This window comes from Miniopterus natalensis, chromosome 13 (genome assembly GCF_054644295.1).
Source record: "Miniopterus natalensis isolate mMinNat1 chromosome 13, mMinNat1.hap1, whole genome shotgun sequence".
Taxonomy (NCBI): domain Eukaryota; kingdom Metazoa; phylum Chordata; class Mammalia; order Chiroptera; family Miniopteridae; genus Miniopterus; species Miniopterus natalensis.
In genome coordinates, this window is record NC_142093.1 from 3,408,013 (window position 1) to 3,427,561 (window position 19,549).

General features: G+C 53.3%; 1 protein-coding gene across 6 annotated transcripts in view; it reads left to right on the plus strand.

Annotated features, from left to right (window-relative positions):
• GREB1 (growth regulating estrogen receptor binding 1) overlaps window positions 1-18,305 on the plus strand; it is a 90,139-nt gene extending 71,834 nt beyond the window's left edge. For all 6 annotated transcript variants that reach the window (XM_087823350.1, XM_087823351.1, XM_087823352.1 and 3 more), the window contains 11 exons: window positions 462-564; window positions 3,014-3,172; window positions 4,278-4,420; window positions 5,787-5,948; window positions 6,996-7,200; window positions 7,888-8,062; window positions 9,664-9,882; window positions 10,924-11,059; window positions 12,140-12,340; window positions 12,772-12,910; window positions 14,054-18,305. In XM_087823350.1, the coding sequence (XP_087679476.1) occupies window positions 462-564; window positions 3,014-3,172; window positions 4,278-4,420; window positions 5,787-5,948; window positions 6,996-7,200; window positions 7,888-8,062; window positions 9,664-9,882; window positions 10,924-11,059; window positions 12,140-12,340; window positions 12,772-12,910; window positions 14,054-14,217 (1,806 nt within the window). In that variant the 3' untranslated portion in view covers window positions 14,218-18,305. The remainder of the gene's footprint in view (window positions 1-461; window positions 565-3,013; window positions 3,173-4,277; window positions 4,421-5,786; window positions 5,949-6,995; window positions 7,201-7,887; window positions 8,063-9,663; window positions 9,883-10,923; window positions 11,060-12,139; window positions 12,341-12,771; window positions 12,911-14,053) is intronic.
• The last annotated feature ends 1,244 nt before the right edge of the window (window positions 18,306-19,549 follow it).

Consider the following 19,549-nt stretch of genomic DNA (forward strand, 5'->3'; position numbering starts at 1 on the left):
ATAAGAGAAAGAGGAGAAAAGTCATTTTCTTTCTTTGCCTGGACTTAGGGGGAGATGCTAACTCTTTATGTCTTGCACGGTGAATTTCGTCTTCTTACTGTTGACATATCGATTAAGACAAGAATAGCAAGCAACGTGCAGTTATGCAATACTCTTAAGAAATCGTGTTGGCAGTTTATTTTTTCTGAAGCAACCTTTCTTCAGATCCCGATAAAGTCCTATTTCTAACAGCTTAAAAAATATGGCCAGTTAGAACCGGGACCAGGGTTGCGGTGGGTGATCAGCAGGCAGGCCTCCCGCTCGGAAGTCCCCCCGTCTACCGGCCACGCATCCTTAGGCCCCATTTCCCTCGAATGTCTCCACGTCCCCCGGGCTCTCGTTTGAATGAGGCAGGATCTTTCATCCTGCCCGCGCCTGGCACCCGGCGCGCTGACTGGGCCCCGAACCCCGTGCGTTCGCAGGTCGGGAAGACGGGCGCCTACCTGCAGTTCCTCAGCATCCTGTCCCGGATGCTCATCCGGCTGACGGAGGTGGACGTTTACGATGAGGGGGAGATCAACGCGGGTGAGTTGCCGCCGCGACGTGGGGCGAGGCACCGCCTTTGGTCCGCTTCCCGGGGACTCCGCGTCCTTTACTTTCCAGACGGAATTCTCAGGCTCGCGGTCAGACTCACCCCCCAGGGCCTGTGGGCGCTTTGAGGTTTCCGTGTGGTCATTTGCTCAGTATCAGGACGGTACCCTGGAGGCCTTTGCGGGGATAAAATTACTACTAAAAATACGGTAGTTCCCACGTGTCCAGCACTGTGCTAGGAACTCCACATAAATGACCACATTTAATTTTCTGCAAAACCCCTCGAGCTAGATGTATTACTCTTGGTACGTTACATGCCTTATCTGTTTTCCTCTTAACCTTTAAAAGACGGCATTTAAAAGACAGCATCATACAAACTCCATATATTTTCCAGGATCAACTGTACAAATGGTTTCTTTCCTTTTGCCTGTAAAAAAGAACATATATGCTTAGGTTTCTGAGTATTTAAGTAACGTGCTCAGGAGCCTGGCTGGGAGGTGGCAGAGCTGGACCGAACCTGGGTTTGATCACCACCTCTGGAAGGCAGGGTTAGCCCTCAGGGAGGTTCCCGCTCAGGCAGCTGAGCGCATAGCCTATATCGTGGGGCAAAATGGAAATACAGGATATGTGGGGAACAGCCTTTCTCCTTGCCCATGGGACAGAATTTTCCCTGATGAAGGGAAGACTCTTTGAACAGCTGTTTTGTGCTAATTGCAGGACACGCCCCCCAGTTCCTCTTCATAGGAGGCTCATAAATGGTGTTTTCTGGTGGCTCATAAACTCAGTCTGGTAAACAAATGGTAGTTTGGGAATTAAAAGTTAAGGAGTCCTGTCTGTGGTGTAAAGGAAAGGGGACCAGGAAGCTGCTCTGGCATCTAAATGGCACTTTTAAGAAAATTGTATGTACAGGGTGTCCCAAAAAAACATATACACCCTTTGAATAATTATTAATTCCAATGGGTTATATCTGAAAAGAAACATCAGTTGCGCTATCAAAAATGTATACGTGTACTTTTTTGGGGGGCCACCCTATATTTAAGGTGCACGACTTGACTTGATGTACATGTGTACTGTGACGTCATCACCACGCTCAAGCTAATTAACATGATCATCACCTCACATAGTTACCAGATTCACTGCAGCCTTAGTCACAATAGCCAAGGTACGCAGGCACACGTTGCCCGTGGAGGGGTAAATGTCCATCGGCAGATGAATGGATGATGGAAACACAGCACATACATGCAGTCGGATAGACTTGGCCTAGAAAAGGGGAGACCCCGCTGTCCACACCCAGCACTTCTCCAGATGCTCTTGGCTGGGCTTCAGTTTGGGAGAGAATTTGGAACCACAGAAACCCACCCAGCGGGGTCTTTCCTTTGAAGAGAAGAGGCCCTTCCAGCTCTGGGTTTCCCATGGTCCCCACAGTTTGAGACCATATTTCAGGTGAAAATCTACCATGTTTCAGACGAGAACAGGCCTGCTGAGTTTTCATCTCCTCCTTTCTTGGAGATACCAACACTAAAGACAGGAATTGAACCTAGCTTGTTAAAACTTCAAAGCCCATTTTGTTAAATACTCTCTATTTCCTGGGTTTTCTCTTTGGTACGACCTGGAAAGTTCCTGTTTTACAGGGTGTTGTGGAGATGAGATGATGTTACACACGCGAAGCTCTGAGCACCTACAAGTACACGATCAACATTCCCCCCTTCTTTCCTCCTCTCTCCTCCTCCCGGCGGACGTGCACTCCGCCCGCGCGCACAGTGCGGAAGGAGAGAGGGGTAGATACAGGTAGACGCATATACTAGATACATAACCAATGACACATAATTTGAGTTGGACCAACTAGACTTTTAACCTTTGATCAACAAGCATTTAGGGAGCACCCATAGGCTACCCCCAGCGTAATGTCAGATGACCCGTGGCAGGTGTAAGAATGGTGTGGGCCACGAGTGGTGGCGGCATTGAGAGGGCGAGAGCAGTGGGCTCCAGCTCTTTCCAGAGACGCAGGGCTTGGAGCCGGGCCGTTTTGGCTGGGTAGCATTTAGACACAAGCGCAAGCATGAGAACTGCATGCGGTTCCATGGGCGCTGGGAACCAGTGTGGTGTATTTGGGGATGGTGCTGGCGAGAGGCACGGAGCCCGGGGAGGGGCAGGTCTGCCGGGAGGAGCTGAGGCCAGTGTGAGGGTCGGAAGAGCAAACCCATCTCATAGGAAACAGCATAAGGCTGTTGCTCTGGAGAGAGGGCCGTCTGAAGGGGCCCCCTTGGCTTGTTCGAACAGCCCCGAGAGAGGATACGCCCGAGCCTTCCAGATTCGGGCGTGTTCCCAGGAACCCACAGACTCAGCAGCAGCTCCGCCCCGAGCACCATCCTCGTGCTCATCTGAAATAAGTCCCTCTCTGTTCTCGCCTCGTCACGTATCTGCGTGTCTCCCGACCCCGTAGACCTCAGGGAAGAAGCCGACTGGCATTACGTCCAGCTCGGCGACCCCTGGCCGGACCTGGAGCTCTTCCGGAAGTTGCCTTTCGACTACATTATCCACGACCCGAAGTACGAAGACGCCAGCCTCATTTGTTCACACCATCAGCACGTAAAGAGCGAAGGTCAGGTTTTAAATGTCTTCCCGAGTCGGTGGGAATAGCCTCTTCATGGGATAAGCCAAATTTTGTCAGTAACGAACTTAAATCATTCCGTGGTGGCGGGTGAGTCAGCGGTGCCCAGCCGAGGTCAGCACCTCCCTGGCCAGAGAAGGCTCTTCATGAAACTCAGGGAGGAAGACCCATTGCTCGGTCAGTGCTAATGACAGGGACACTCTCGCTGCCGGTCACGGTCAGAACATTCTGAAGATCCTGCTTAGTAGAGACTAAAAGACACGTATCTTTGCTTATGAGTTTAGATTGTGGAAACAAAATGTTCGAATTTCCCTTCCTCCCTCGGGCTCTTGTTTCCTCCCTCCTTGCGGGGACCACTGACTGCCACAGAATTACAACCCCGCAGGGTGTCAGGGTCCCTGTCGGCAAACACAGAGGATGAGTGGCCAGTGTGATTGTCAACACCAATGGGAAAGTTTGGGGAATGCAGTGTGAGAGGAAAATACTCGCCAGTGTCCACAGCACACCGATAATTTTATCTCCATGGTTCTTAGATCACTTTCACGGCGGGTCCCTCACGAGACTCGTCTCTAATGCAAGCCAAGGGCTGGGGTCTTACTCCTGCTGAGTCACTGGGAAAAACGGGACAGTTCACCTGCGTTACGGGATCTGCGTATTACACTGGCCATCAGTTTACATGTCATGTGGCGGATCCTTGAATATAGGTTGATGAAACATGCAGGGGCTCACGGGTAAGATGACAGTCTCTTAGTTTATCCCACTGAGACTGTCGTTTCTTTTTTTATATATGCTTTTATTGATTTTTAGAGAGAAAGGAAGGGAGAGAGAGAGAAATATCGATGAAACATCAATTGGCTGCCCCCTACTGGGGACCGAGCCGACAACCCGGGCGTGTGCCCCGAACCAGAAATCGCTCCGGTGACCTGTTGGTACACGGGATGACCCTCAGCCGCCGAGCCACACGGGCCGGAGGGGACGGTCGTTTCTGAGTCGCCGGGGCCTCAGAGCCTAGGCCAGCGTTCCAGTTCGTCCTCAGCTTGTTCCGTTTGAGCGGCAGGGAGCGAGGTTGGCCCTGTAACGCTGGGCTTCCCTGCAGACAGGGGGCCGCCCAGGAGGCCGGAGGAGCTCCACGTGCGGCGGCCGACGGCGCGGATGCGGCTGTCCAAGTACGCGGCGTACAACACCTACCACCACTGCGAGCAGTGCCACCAGTACATGGGCTTCCACCCCCGCTACCAGGTAGGCGCCGGCCGCGTCCCGCTTCAGCTGTTCAGGAGCCATCCTGGGGTGGGAGGTGGAGAGCCCTGGACGCCCTCGCGTCCCGGCCTGCTGACCCCCTCAGCTCCCCGCGATGCTATGCGAAATGCCGGCGGGTGCTGCCGAGCGGTGAGGCCCAGGGCTACCCCGGTGTGAGGAACGAGGTTAACTGGCTGCAGATGTCTTGATTACCTTGACGTCCTAGTAACTTCAACAGTTCAGTGCAGCAGACTCCCGAGTGCGTGCTCCTTACCGGGCGCGGAGGCGAATGCCTGTTGGCTCCATGCGCAGGACTCCTGGTGCAGGGCCAGAGGGATGCTCACAGCAAAAACTCAAGAGCAGTGGGAAGCCGGCCGGAAGAGCAGGTGGTTGAAGCACAGAAATCACGTAAAGAGAGGAGCTTGCACTTACTGAGCACCTACTACGCCCCAGGCGATCTGCTAGGCACTTTACTGCCAAACCTTTTATTTTATTTTCATTTATTTTTTAATTCTCATCTGAGGATATATTTTTATTGATTTTAGAAAGAGAGGAAGGGAGGGGGGGAGAGAGAGAGAGAAACATCAGTGTGAGGGAAACACGGATCAGTTGCCTCCTGTACTGGCCCTGACTAGGGATTGAACCCACTACCTTTTGGTGCATGGACCATGCTCCGGCCGACTCGGCCGCACTAGCCAGGGCCTCCCCAACCCTTTTATGTGGTAGACAATGTCATTTGCCCTGGACACCAGGGAAATGGATAAGGCTACTGGTGTGAGGGAGGGCTCTTTGGACAAAGAGGTAAGATTAGACTTGGGGATGGGAGTGATCCCAAGACCCCTGAATGTCGGTTTCCACATCCTAACGTGGGGCTGATGACAGGACCTGCTTCATATGATTGTTAGTTACACTCCAGAGGGGACAGAGGGTGCTGGATGGGGGGAGATGGAAGTATACAGGTGCGTGCAGTTCTTACTGCTTTATTAATGTGCCACTGCACATGCAATTACACAGGAGGGAGGAACACACGGATGAGAATGAAAATGGGATCCGCAGTGTGACTGCTTCAGTAGATAACCCAGCACCCTGGGTCGAATCCAGTCCAGAGGGGTTGGCGCCGGAAGTGGGGTACCTGGGTGGAACACGATCGGGGTTAGAGACGGGGTCAGGCTTCAGCTGAGAGGGTGTGGCCTCCAGCAGCCAGACCTGGGTGCCCGCACCTTGTACTGGTGTCACCCTGTGGGTTTCTCGTGCTGTGGGGCAGAGGTGGCAGTGACCCGCGCGTCGTCACGGCCGCGGTGGGCCTGGGTTCTTCCGGGGAGTTTCGCCGGACGCTGATGGCAAGCTCTGTCCTTTCCCCCGACCCCAGCTCTATGAGTCCACCCTGCACGCCTTTGCCTTCTCTTACTCCATGCTAGGAGAGGAGATCCAGCTCCACTTCATCATACCCAAGTCCAAGGAGCACCACTTCGTCTTCAGCCAACCCGGAGGCCAGCTGGAGAGCATGCGGCTGCCCCTCGTCACCGACAAGGTACTGGCTCGGAGGCCAGTGGGCCCGACCTGTGTGGCTGCAGGTGACCGCTGAGCTGGAGCCCTGGAGACTGTGGCTGCCCATGAGTCAAGGGCAGGTGCGGGGGGGGGCGCGGGGTTGAGAGACCGATGTCGTGATTGAACTTGAAGTAGGAACATAAGGCCGTTGGGGTCACTCAGAGTCAAGTTTGAGCCTTGCTCTGCCACTTACTAGCTGTGCTGTTTTATTTGAACTTGTCCATGGATGTCTCTGAGCCTCAGTTTCCTCATCTGTAAACCAGGGCAATAGTAAGTCTTGCAAAAGCTTGTGGAGAGAATTACTGGCAGAGCGGACATGAGGCGCCAGGACAGCCTCTGGAAGACAAGTGCCGAGCAGACGCTGATCCTGGCCACCCTTCTTTAATGCTCTGTGTCCCGGACAGTGACACAGGCGAGGCCTTAGACAGTATGGCTCCCGCAGGGCCGCTGCCGACGCCTGCAATTATTGACCCCGGGGTGGTCCTGTTTCGCCCTCCGTCCTTTCCTCTTCTGCCTTCCTGTGTTATCTGGAAGCGGATCGCAGACATTGTAGTATTTCACACACAAATATTTCCACGTGTATCCCTGAAGGGCCATTTTCCACTTCTGACAAGGTGGTTCTTACGAATCCGTCATCTCGCCATGACCACCATTCTTTTTTTGTTAATTCTCACCTGAGGGTATTTTTTCTGGTAATCTTTAGAGAGAGTGGCAGGAACGGGGAGCTGGGGGGAGAGAGACATTGATTAGTTGCTTCTTGCACGTGCCCTGACCAGGGCTGGGGATCGACCTACCTGCCACCCAGGTACGTGCCCTGGACTGGGAATTGGACCCGTGACCCTTCAGTGGGCAGGCCAATGCTCTAACCACTGAGCCACACTGGCCGGAGCGTTTTTTACTGCATTTTATCGGTAAAAGCAAGTCCCAAGGCTAAGCTGGATTCAAGGAGTGCGGAGACAGACATTTCAGAGAGTGAGGAATAGCTGTGACCATGCTAAGAAACACATCTCTTTATGCCTCTACTTTCTAGAGCCAAGAATATATAAAAAGTCCGACCTTCACCCCGACCACCGGCCGTCACGAGCACGGGCTCTTTAACCTGTACCATGCGATGGATGGGGCCAGCCATCTGCATGTGCTGGTCGTCAAGGAGTATGAGATGCCCATTTATAAGAAGTACTGGCCCAACCACATCATGCTGGTGCTCCCCAGCATCTTCAACAGCGCTGGAGTTGGTAGGCGCCTGAGCATGCCCTGCTGGAGACGTTCCTGGGAACGGAGGCTGAGAGTGTTCTAGAGTTGACAGGGTCCAACGTTTTTCATTAAGTCTTTTTTTCTTTAAACTTTTCTTTTGTCAAACCTCACCGGAGGATATTTTTTCCATTGTTTTTTATTTTGAGAAAGAGTGGAAGGGAGGAAGGGAGGGGAGGGGAAGAGAGAGAGAAACATCGATGTGAGAGACACACGTTGATCGGTTGCCTCCCGCATGCACCCCAGCTGGGGCCAGGGATCTAACCTGTAACCCAGGTATGTGCCTTTGACCAGGAATCGAACCTGTGACCCTTCGGTGCTCTAACCACTGAGCAATACCGGTCAGGGCTCAAGCCTTTCAATTTTAAAGTTATTTTGATTTGTTGGACTATTTCTTTGATGTTTGGTGATTCATTCAATTTATGTTCTTAATTCACGTTAGAAAAGGGTAAGCTGACAGATGTTTGCGCAAATTGGAGACGTGTGTTTTCTCCCCTAGAGTTTTCTCTCCCAAATCAACAGCCAGTAGTGAGTGGACGAGGGATGCAGAGAGGACCTTAGGGAGCTGGCTGGCCTCGGGGTGGGGCCTCGATGGCCGCGGTCTTCCTCCCGAGGGCCCGGCCCTTGTGTGCCAGCCAGGCCTGAGTCGGGGGTGGCTTTGCCCGTTGCAGGTGCCGCCCACTTTCTGATCAAGGAGCTGTCATACCACAACCTGGAGCTGGAGCGCAACCGGCAGGAGGAGCTGGGGATCAAGCCGCAGGACATCTGGCCTTTCATCGTGATTTCTGACGACTCCTGCGTGATGTGGAACGTGGTGGACGTCGACGGTGGCGGGGAGAGAAGCAGGTGAGGCGCCTCCCCACGCCTGCAAGTGAGACAGACGCGCGCGCTCTTCAGTGGGGATCCTGGAGGGCTCGCCTGTCGGAAAGCATCCTACGAATCCCTGCATTTGGCAGGCTCACGTTCCAACCCCCTTGTTTTGAGTTTAAATTTAAAAAAAAATTAAAGTATAATACACACAATAAATTGCACCATATATATTCAATATAAAATATATACAAAAAGAAAATATACAAGTACAGAAAATTTCACAAGCTGAACACGTCCATTTAACCAACTCCCATGTGAAGAATGGGACCCTCACTGCACCCAGAAGCCCCCGCATTGCCTCCCAGTTCCCCCGGGCCCCGCAGCCTAGCTCCTCACGCCCTGGCTGTGTTTTACTTGCTGTGTGACGTCAGGGAAAGCACGCACTCCCTTTGGCTTCTAGTTTCCTCAGCTTCCAAAGGGGCGCTAATACCTACGCCGGAGGTTTGTCGTGAGGATTAATGAATCTGGATGGTGCGCCGGCTAGTGGGTGGCCAGCAGCACAGTCTCCGAAGGGCCCAGTAGACGGAGCTGTATCTGAGCATCGCTCGTAGACCGTCTCCTTGTGACTCCGTGGTGTTACTGTGTGATGTATGAGTGTTTCAGCCCGAGTCTGCGTGACAACTTCTGGTTATTTTTGGCTTGTATTTTATAGACCCAACATTAGGCTGGCTCACCTCCTTTGCGTTAGTGACACCCTAATATAACAATCACCCTCAATCACCTTCTAGAAAAGACATTTTCTGTTGATGGAACGGCACGTGGCTTAGGAGAATGGTGATCTGCTTTGCTTTCAACATTGTCGCTGTCACTCTTTGGGGGACAAGAGCTCGCTGAGGGCCAGGATGGGGGGAGAGCTGAGCTTTCATCACCCTGCCTTTCTCAATTTCATTCTGAAGCAGCCGTTAAAGCCCCAGGATGTCAGCTCCAGCAGGGGCCTTAGAGAGTTGAGCGTAAGCCCCTTGGGTAGGGTAAAGAAAGCTGAGGTCCAGAAAAGTCGGGCAGCTTGCCTGGGCCCGTCGTGGACCCGACGCTCGCCCCTGGCTCCCAGCCCTGAAGTCACCCTTGCTGGTCAGCAGGCACCTCTCTGTCCTCACAGGCCTCACACACAGCCCCGTGGGGTGGGAGGTGTTCACAAGCTGCCTCTTCCCCACTCTCACTTGGCACCCGCCGTGGAAAGCCTCGCCCCTTCCCACCCTTTTACCTTCAGATCTGCAAACCGGAAATGCGAGGTGGTTGGCATGGTGGGGAGAGAGTGGGCCGTGGAGGCAGCTGGTCACATCCAGGCTCTGCTGAGTGACGCCGCGCAAGTCACTCGGAGCCTCATATCCCTCATCTGTGAAATGGGGCAGTGATGTGCCTGTGTCACAGGTTTGCTGCGAGGATAGGTGATAACAAAGGCGAGGTGCTCAGCCTGGCGCCTGGCCCCCGCGATGGCCGGCGGTCGTGGCAGAGGCGACCCTCGCCAGCCCGCCCGGGGTGTGGGCTCCGCTGGAGAGCCGCATCCCGGCCGCCCGGCCCCGAGGCCTTGCTCTTGTTTGCATGTGAACCTAAGGCGGTCACTTCCCTCCTCCGAGCAGAGAGTTCTCCTGGTCGGAGAGGAACGTGTCCCTGAAGTACATCATGCAGCACATCGAGGCGGCCCCCAACATCACCCACTACGCCCTCATCGGCCTGCGGAAGTGGTCCAGCAAGACCGGGAGCCGCGAGGTGCGCGAGCCCTTCTCCCGCTGCCACGTGCACGACTTCATCGTTCTGAACGTGGACCTGACCCAGAACGTCCAGTACAACCAGAACCGGTGAGCTCCTGGGCTGCCGGCCCCCGGCCCCCGGCCCCCGGCCCCCAGCGAGGGGCAGCTTAGGCCTGGCGGATGGGCGGGACGGCTGCCTCTCACCGCCCTGCAGGCCGCAGGCACCAGAGGCTCCCTCCCGTAGCATCAGCCTGGCCCTGCCTTCAGCTTAACGTTTTCCCTTCCCCTTCCCCTTCCCCTTCCCCTTCCCCTTCCCCTTCCCCTTCCCCTTCCCCTTCCCTCCTTCCTTCCTTCCTTCCCTCCCTCCCTCCCTCCCTCTTTTCTGTATTTTATTGTATGATATCGTGGAGGGGAGATTTGCATAAGATAATTCAACTTCCTTCGTGGATTCACACGGTGCTCTGTGTAGTGACTCAGGTTCTGTGTTTTCTCTTGCGTCTTTGGCTTCCTCTCTGAACACACAGCTTCGTGAGAGGTTAGCACTGAAGGGAACTGTGAGGTAGTTCCCGTATGTTGCTTTCTACGTACCCACCCACGAAGGGCTCACACCTCGAGCAGAGCCCCGTCACCGGCGCTCGCCGGCATCCCTGTGCCCGGCTGCGGGCGCATCCCTGTGCCCGGCTGTGGGCGCGCGCCCCAGGTGGCCCGGGCAGCAGTGTGGGTTTCGGAGCCAGACCCCCCTGCTAGGAGTCTGGGTCCTGCATCTTGCCGGCTTTGCTCTGAGCCTGTTTCCCTCAGCTGGAAAAAGTGGCTTTTTTTTTCCCCCCACCCTGGGCGGTTTGTTTTTTCTTTTTAACAAACAGATGAGAGGGTGTCTGTGATGTCCCCACAGCGTGCCTGTGTGGCCCACAGAGGACCGTCCTGCTGGAGGTCATGCCTTAGGAACCCTGGTGCGGACGCACCACAGCCTGCCCCGTTTCCTTGTTTGTTCCGCCTCCGTGCCTTCGGAGCGGAGGGTTGTGGGGCAGGAATGAGCCTGCCCGTCTCCAGCGCAGGGGTGCACGCTCCACGTGCCTGGGGCAGGTAGGGTGTGACTGGGCGTGTGAGCGGCATCCGATGGGACCTGTCCCCTCCTCTGGTTCCGAGCAGGTTCCTGTGCGACGACGTGGACTTCAACCTGCGGGTGCACAGCGCCGGCCTCCTGCTCTGCCGGTTCAACCGCTTCAGTGTGATGAAGAAGCAGATCGCGGTGGGCGGGCACCGGTCCTTCCATATCACCTCCAAGGTGGGTGGGCCACGGGCCACGCAGGCATGTGCCCCGCTGGGCCTGCCTCTCGGCTGCCGCTCATGGTGCGAAAACGGAGGTGGGAGCTGGCAGGGGGCCACGGGGTCGCCTTCGAGTCAATGGGCGGGCTGGACTGCTGGGTGGTGTTTGTAACGGTTTCCAGCTGAGTGTGGTTGGTGCACATCCACATTGACCTCCCCCTGCCCGCTTGCCCGCCCGCCTGCCACCCGCCCTCTCCGGGTGGGCCCCGCACACATGTCCGTCACTGCACTCGGTGCTCGCTCGTGTGGTGATGGAATAAGAGATGGTGGGCTCAGTGGGGGGCAGTTGAGAGGAAGGGCAGTGGGCGTGGGTGGCATCCAGGGGTAAGGGGAGGCTGACCGTGCCCTGAGGTTTGCATCCTGGATTAGGGGAAGTGTACCCAAGATAATTAATCCTCTTGTGTTTTTTCTAGACCAGACAGCCAGTTTTCTACATGGAAAGATCAATGTCTATCATTTTTTAAAAAAATTTATCTTTATTGTTGAAAGTATTATAGATGCCCCCCTTGTCCCTATTGCCCCTGCCCCCCCAGGCCTTCACCTCACTATTGTCAGAATCCATGGGTTATGCATATATATATGCACATAAGTTCTTTGGTTAATTCCACCATCCCCCTTCCATTTTACCCCTCAGTCTGTTCCATGCTTCCATGCCTCCGGATCTATTCTGTTCATCAGTTTATTTTGTTCATTAGGTTCCACATATAAGTGAGATCATGTGATGCTTGTCTTTCTCTGACGGGCTTATTTCGCTCAGCGTAATACTCTCCCGGTCCCCCCCATGCTGTCCCAAAGGGTAAGGGAGCCTTCCGTTTCATAGCTGCGTAGGATTCCATTGTGCAGATGTACCACAGCTTTTCTATCCACTAGATTTTTACTGATCACACGGATCAGTTGTCACATGTCCCCCTTGGATCAAACCTAACAGCCTTCCATGACAGGGCCACTCAGCCTGGGTTCCCACGCAGCCCGGAAACCCTGGGAGAACGTCTCTGCTCCAGTGGCTGTCAGTGGCTGACGCCTGTCCTTCCCCGCGCAGGTGTCTGACAGCCCCGTGGCGATCGTGCCCGCCCAGTACATCTGCGCTCCGGACAGCAAGCACCCGTTCCTGGCGGCCCCTGCGCAGCTTCTGCTGGAGAAGTTCCTCCAGCAGCACAGCCACCGCTTCTTCCCGCTGTCCCTGAGGAACCAAGGCCACCCCGTGCTGTTGGTCGACTGCTACCTGAATCTGGGATCTCAGGTAACTCACAGGGTCCGTCGCTCCGAGAAAGGCCTCAGACGAGTGCGTCAGAACCTAGGACTCGAATTGTAACGAAACACCTTCGTCTCAGGCATTTACCCCATTTTACAGCCGATAAAACAAAGGCTGAGAGAATTTAGATGCTTTGCTTGCCCCAATATGATACGCGAGGAATCGAGCCCAATTGTGAGGCCAAAGCATTTCTGATTCTCCGACGAGTTAACAAACAGATAAATCTGGGTAAATCTCTTGGAATTGATATTTTTAGGATGTAGATTTGGAAATAACACAAAAATATTGTTTCTGGCCCCCCAAAACAATACTTGAGCTTGACCAGGCAATTAGCATCTTAGATGCAAAGCCCTAGCCCAGCGTTGCTGAGTATTTCACGGAAAGCGATGATTTTTCTCCGGGCTCCCCTCTCGTTTCAGATTTCTGTGTGTTACGTGAGCTCCAGGCCCCACTCCCTAAACATCAGCTGCTCTGACTTCATGTTTAGTGGACTCCTGCTCTACCTCTGTGACTCGTTCGTGGGAGCTGGTTTTTTGAAAAAGTTTCATTTTCTGAAAGGTAACTTCCCATCCTCTTATCCCTGGACCTTGACTTGGATGCTGTCGTGACCTGGTGCCTCCGAGGGGGTGACTCCTGGTCGTGTGGGTACGTTGAGGCTCAGAGGGGGACCATAACCACCAGGAAAGTACAGGATGGGACTCTAGGGCGGCTCTTTCCCCCATTCCTGTTTGGGTCGAGACGAGACGCATCCCCTTTGGTTTAGGCAAACAGCAGATATGTTCAGCTTTTGTGTTCCTTTTCAGTCCAGTTCTTAACACCAGCACCCAGTTCCCCACAGATGCTTCTTCCTCCGGGTAGACGAGCTCTCTCGCCCCTTTCAGACGCTGCATGCTTCTTGCTAGAGTAGTTCAGAGTGACAAACATTCATCTGTATGACTTAAAAAAATGATTTCCAGCCCTGCTGGGGTCCCTAACCAATGTGCCCTTTTCCTCGGGTTGCTCTTCGCTCTGACCTTGTCTCGCAGGTATTTACTGAGCACCACGCAGTAGAAGGCCTTGGGGATAGGGAGAGGCTTCTACAGTCTCTGCCCTTGGGAAACATTTGTCTAGCGGGAGGATAGGACGTGTAGGTAAGAAGGTAGGAAGGGAGGGAGGTAGTGGAGAGGCAGCCAGAGCGACACGGTGAATGGGTGAATGAATATGAATGAATGAGTGGACGTGAATCATGTCTTGACTATGTTAGGATTCAGGAGGAGGGAAAACTCACCTGGTTGGACAGGTGGGGAGAGGTGGGAGCTGCATCGGCCTGGATGGGAGGTCACCTTGAGTGGGAGAAGAAGGTGGGGCTGGGCCTTGAGGTGGTCAGCTGGCCACTCCACACCCAGGGCTGCAGCTGAGAAAGCTCGGTTCCCGATCCGACCCGTGTGCCTTCCCAGTTCCCCTTCTCTGTTCCCTTCCTTGTCAGCATCTCTTCTGCCTCCGTGTTCTCTCACCTGCCAGACCTGCCCGTCGGTCGCATCGCAGTGTCTGTCTTGCTAAGATTAGGAAGCATTCTGAAAGAAGCGAGGTCACTGGACATCTGGTCCTTCCCTTCCATGGAGGCAGCATTGCATTTTTTTCAAGCAGAACCCAGGCAGTAGGTGTCAGTCAGATAAGCTCACCTGTTTTCTTCCCACACCTCTGCCATTGCCTGTTGTGCAGGTGCCACCTTGTGTGTGATCTGCCAGGACCGGAACTCACTCCGCCAGACGGTGGTCCGCCTGGAGCTGGAAGACGAGTGGCAGTTCCGACTGCGCGACGAGTTCCAGACCGCCAACGCCAAGGAGGACCGACCGCTCTTTTTTCTGACGGGACGACACATCTGAGGGACCCACCAGCAGGTTTTTCGAGAAGAGGGGAGCTGTCAGAACCTCATGCTGTTGAGGCTAAAGGAAGAATTAGAACCACGGTGTGTTTGAACTGAAACGGGGCCCAGAGACTGTCTTGTGCAAGCCCCTCATTTTGCGCGCCAGGGACCCAGGCCCCAGAGGTGACGGAGACTTATGGAGAGGGACGGGTCAGCGGGTGGCGAGCAGGAACTCAGACCCAGCCTCCCGAGTCCTGGGCCGGCCGCATTGCCCTGGGCTATGTCCAAGTCCATTTCACAAAGAACAAAGTTTTGCTGACTGTCATGCCATCCATATGCTTCCATGGACGCACTTGACTTTTCTCTTAGTTCTGAATCTCTTGGGTCATCTTAGAGGTGCCAATATCTCAGGCGATGGATACGACTTGAGCGGTGTAGGTTTCCGTATCGTCTACTACAAAGCAGTAGTCCAAAAGAACATTTTAATCATAAAGGCTGGCGATGAAGAAAAAACAAAGTGGGTCACGGAATAAAAATTATGTAATTGCCTAGAAGGGTGCTTTTTAAAAAGAGCCCAGAGGTATCAGCTTGAATAAAGTAGAACAAATTGTTTTACTTCAGAGCAGATATGATTCCATTAGAATAGTTTAGGGTAAATACCCTACCTCTTGAAAGGGCAAAAGTGAGAAGAAACTTTCTTTAAAACCAAAAGGATTTCAGGAAAGGAATTTGGTTACAGAGCTTGACCTTAAGAAACAGAATCTGCCTTACAAAGGAAAGGGGACCAGATGGCTTCCTTGAAACAACAATAAAAACAACCAAAGTGATGTGTAAACAGCTTGATAAGAAGTGGACTTCTCACCATAATTTATTGAAGCTCGGTTTTCAGTTCTTTACATAGCTTGTCTTCTTTTTAAAATGTTTTTCTTGATTTTAGAGAAGGAAGGGGAAAGAAAGATCAATGTGAGAGAGAAACATTGATCAGTTGGCTGCCTCCTGCATGGCCCCTACTGGGGATTGAGCCAAAACCCGGGAATGTGCCCTGACCGGGAATCTAACTGGGTGACCTTTTGGGCACTGGCGGATGCCCAACCGACAGCCACACAGGCCAGGGCTAGCTTGTCTTTTCTTAGGAATGCTGGCCAGAGAGGAAAAGGGACAGACAGAGATGATGGCAGGGATTCCATGATACAATTTCACTTGCCTGCCAGACTTCTTTTAAAATATTTTAAAAATTGATTTTAGAGAAGAGAGGAAGGGAGAGGGAGAGAGAAACATTGATGTGAGAGTGGAACATTGATTGGCTGCCTCTTGCATGCCCCCTCCTAGGGACTGAGCCAACCTGGGCACATGCCCTGACCAGGAATCAAACCGACAACCTTTCAGTGGACGGGATGAGGTCCAACCAGCTGAGCCTCCCAGGCCAGGGCCAGAATGTTTTTTAAACCAGCATCTCAAAGCACTACCTACAGGCCAGGCACTGGGCCACATGCTTTCACAGTTGCGATCTTGATGAATCTTTCCCACAGCTGGTGTGGGTGGAATTATTTTCCCATTTGAAAGATGAGAAGGTGGAGATGCAATGAGTGCACGTCACCAAGATGACAGAGCTGGAAAGGGGCGAAAGTCCGGGTCCCGCTGCTGGATTCTGGACCCCAGAGTCCGTTTTCCCCACACCACACTGCTTTCAGAGTGGCCTGTAACCAAAGGAGAAGTTTAATGATACTTAAAAAAAGAATCACCAGAATGCATTTTTATGTATCCACCTTAGACACTTATAAGCACTCTCATGGATAACATGAAATTATTTTAAAAGCTGATGCCAAAGAATGAATGCCCGTCTTTCCTCCCCTAAGGAAAAAGTCCATGCGTATAAAAGACTTAGGTCAATGTTTATAAAATCATCCCTTTGTACGTCATTATTCCTATTCTGGAATAAAAACTTTAGTTTTATTTGTCTTTTGTAAATAGGCAGCTTTGTGCTGCTCACCCCATTTTATTAGTTAATTTAAACTTGGGGAAAACCCCCCAATATTCCTGTTCGAGCCTTATAAATAAAACTTACCGTGCGTTGATTGTTTCTTCGGTGGGTATTAATTACATCATTCTGAGAGGAGGTTGTGCGGCCAGTGATGTCCGGGGCTCCCTGCTGAAAAATCGAATGGCATGGCAGAAGAGACAGTTTTGGAAAGGAAATAAGACGAAAGCCAACAGGGAGGGGTATATTAACATGGAAGAATCGCTGAAAGAGAAAAAGAATTGGAAGTGGAGGAAACTGCAGCTGCAAGTGTACAAAGGAGCCTGCCACACAGGACAACGGCTTTAGGGGAGCAGCAGCCAGGTGGAGGGAGCCGGGCTGAACGTGCGCGGCCTGTGGCTTCAGCACCAGGGGTGTGGACAGTGCATCGCTTCCTGAACCTGGCGCCAGGGGAGCAAACAGGGTGCCCGGAGGCGCATGCCCACAGCCAGCCTGGAGTCCGGGTCTCCAACCAACCCCCTTATGCAGCCGGTGCTCCCTCCCTCTCAGTGCCTGGAGACTGGGCGAGCTCCCGGTTAGCAAACGCCCCCTCCTCTCAGAACTCCCAGGATGGGGGGACACGCACCTCCCCAAGGGTGCCCCTGAGCAAATGCAAGACCACGAGCCTGAGCCTGTTCGCATTGCTCAGCTCCGTTCCACCCAGAGAGGCGCGTGTTGGCTGGAAAGTGGCTTCCTCTGGGACCTGATAGACATGAGCTGGGCTGAACACCGCCACCTACTAGCTGTGTGACCTTGGGCACGTTTTTTAAACCCCTCTCAACCCATTTCTGCATTTACGAACTAATGTCTACATTGCAGAGTCTCTGCAAAGAATAAAGGAGTGAATGTGTGGGAGCTCAGGACCTGCGGCATGGCATGCACCGTGGGCTATGCTACCCTGGGCAGGCCCAGAGACAATAGTCCAGGACTTGCCAGCATGCCAGCATTTTGCAGCTGTTACTGTTTTCCGTGAGGGCTGTTTCAATGCCACGCTGATATCCTCACAGAAGTCCTTTGCACTGGCAGGTGCATCCTCGTGATATCACACTTTCCCAGGCCTTTGAAAATGCCATTCTCATGGGACAGTGGGAGGAAGCGTCCCGTCTGCTTTCTGCTGGGACCTGGACTGACCTAGTGTGTGTGTGTAATAAAGGACTGTTATCAAAAACATACACAGAACTCTGAAAGCCCAACAAGAAAACCAACAGTCCAATTTTAAAAAAGGGTCCAAAGACCTTAATAGACACTTCACCAAAGAAGATACGCTGATGGCAAATAAGCATATGAAAAGATGCTCCTCATCACATGGCGTCAGGGAAACGCAAGTTAAAACAATGGGATGTTGGCACACACCTGTTAGAATGGCCAAAATCTGGAACACTGACAACACCAAATGCTGCGAGGATGTGGAGCAGCAGGAACTCGCGTCACTGGTGGGAGTGAAACACGGTCCAGCCGCTTTGGAAGACAGCTTGGTGGCTTCTTACAGAACTGAACATACTCTTATCACAGGGCCCAGCAACCGTGCTCCTTGGTATTTACCCCAAGGAACTGAAAACTTACGTCCACACAAAAACCTGCACGCGTATGTCTGTAGCAGATTTGTTTATAATTCCCCAAACTTGAAGGCCACCAAGATGTCCTTCAGCAGACGAATGGATAAATAAGCTGTGGTCCATCCAGACAATGGAATATTGCTCCATGCTAAAAATAAATGAGCTATCAAGGCCATGAAAAGATGGAGGGGGGAGGATAGGTGACAAGGGAGCCCAGAGGATTTTGAGGCAGTGGAACTACTCTGTATGATACTCTCATGATGGACACATGTCATTGGACAGTTGTCAGAACCGTAGAATGTACAGCACCAGGAGTGAACCTCGTTGTAAACTATGGGCTTTGGGTGGAATGATGTGTGATCAGTTGTAACAAACGGGCCGCGCTGGTGGGGGACTTGATAGTGGGGAAGGTTGTCTGTATGGGAACAGGGACACATGGAACTCTGTGCTTTCAGCTCAATTTTTCTGTAAACCTGAACTGCTCTAAAAAAGCCACTAGTTTATTAATTAGAAAAAACACCTGATGTGACTTTCCCCCACGCTCTCCTCCCCTCTGTGTGAGGTACTGTTGGAACCAAGGGTAAGGCCTGGATCCATCCTGAGGGCCCCTGAGGCGGTTGGGATTATGAGACATGAAGTCGGGTAACTCCCCAGCACGCCGTGTGCCGGCCAAGGGGAGGGGACGGCGAGGGCCTCTGAGCCAGGTGTTCCCTCTTCCGGGAAGTGCCACCTAACCTTGAGAACTAGAGGGTATGCGTAAGAAAAGCACTTGGCACATGGAAGGAATCAGAAGTGTCGGTCCCAACCACATCCTGTCCCTGAAAGGTCAAAGGCTCGAACGGTCATTACAGGGTGGAGAGAGCAGGGAAGGCCCCGTGGAAGGATGGAGGTCTGACCTGGGCCTAGAAAGTGGGCAAATCTGAAAAGGCATTCTGGGGGGAGGTCGTAGGGTGAACTAAGGTTTAGAAAGGGCAAACCCCAAATGCTCTTGGGGGTTCGCAGGTGACTCCCACACTCTGCGCTGGCAGCCTGGGGGAAGGGACACCCCGTGGGTCCTTCCCAGCCGGGGACACACAGTGGAAGCGTTTCAGGGGAAGTTCTGCTCGACCCTGGCCGCGGTCCTGTGGGGCAGAGATGGACTCCTCAGGAAGTTACTGCAGGAGAAGCTGGAGAGTCTGCAGCTGATGGGAAGCCAAAGTAAAACAGGCTCAGTTTCTCTGTCTGTAAAATGGAGCTATAAAGGCCGCCTCAAAGTTACTGTGAGGATTCATAGCTGCCCCCGCTTTGCGAAGATCTGATACGTTCCAGGCAGCGTGCCAAGGACTCTCGGCGCGTGGCCTCAAGTGTCCCCACAGTAGCCCCGTGAGAGAGAGACTATTTTTATCCGTGTTCCCCAGATAAGGAAACCAGGGCTCTTAGAGGCTGAGTGACTTGCCCTGAGTCAGAACAGCTACTGAAGGTCAGCGTCAGACGGAGAGCCCAGATCCGCGTGGCTCGGATTCTGGGATTTACCATCACTGCGCCGAGCTTCTGGGAGCCCTGTCATCCCTCACACCCCATCTCGAGGTGTCCCAGCCAAGCCAGGGCTGGCTCTCAGCAGCCCTGCGTAGCAGCAGGTTGTGGGCAGCCCGACCTCCCTGTCTCCATCACACTCGGCCATCAGGGCTGTGAAACCACGGCTGGGCCCAGGGCACTGGGCACCATGCCTCTGTCCGCCTCACAGGCTGCAGGCGACTGCTCGGGGTCTGCTGTGATCAGAGCACCTACCCCTGTGCACG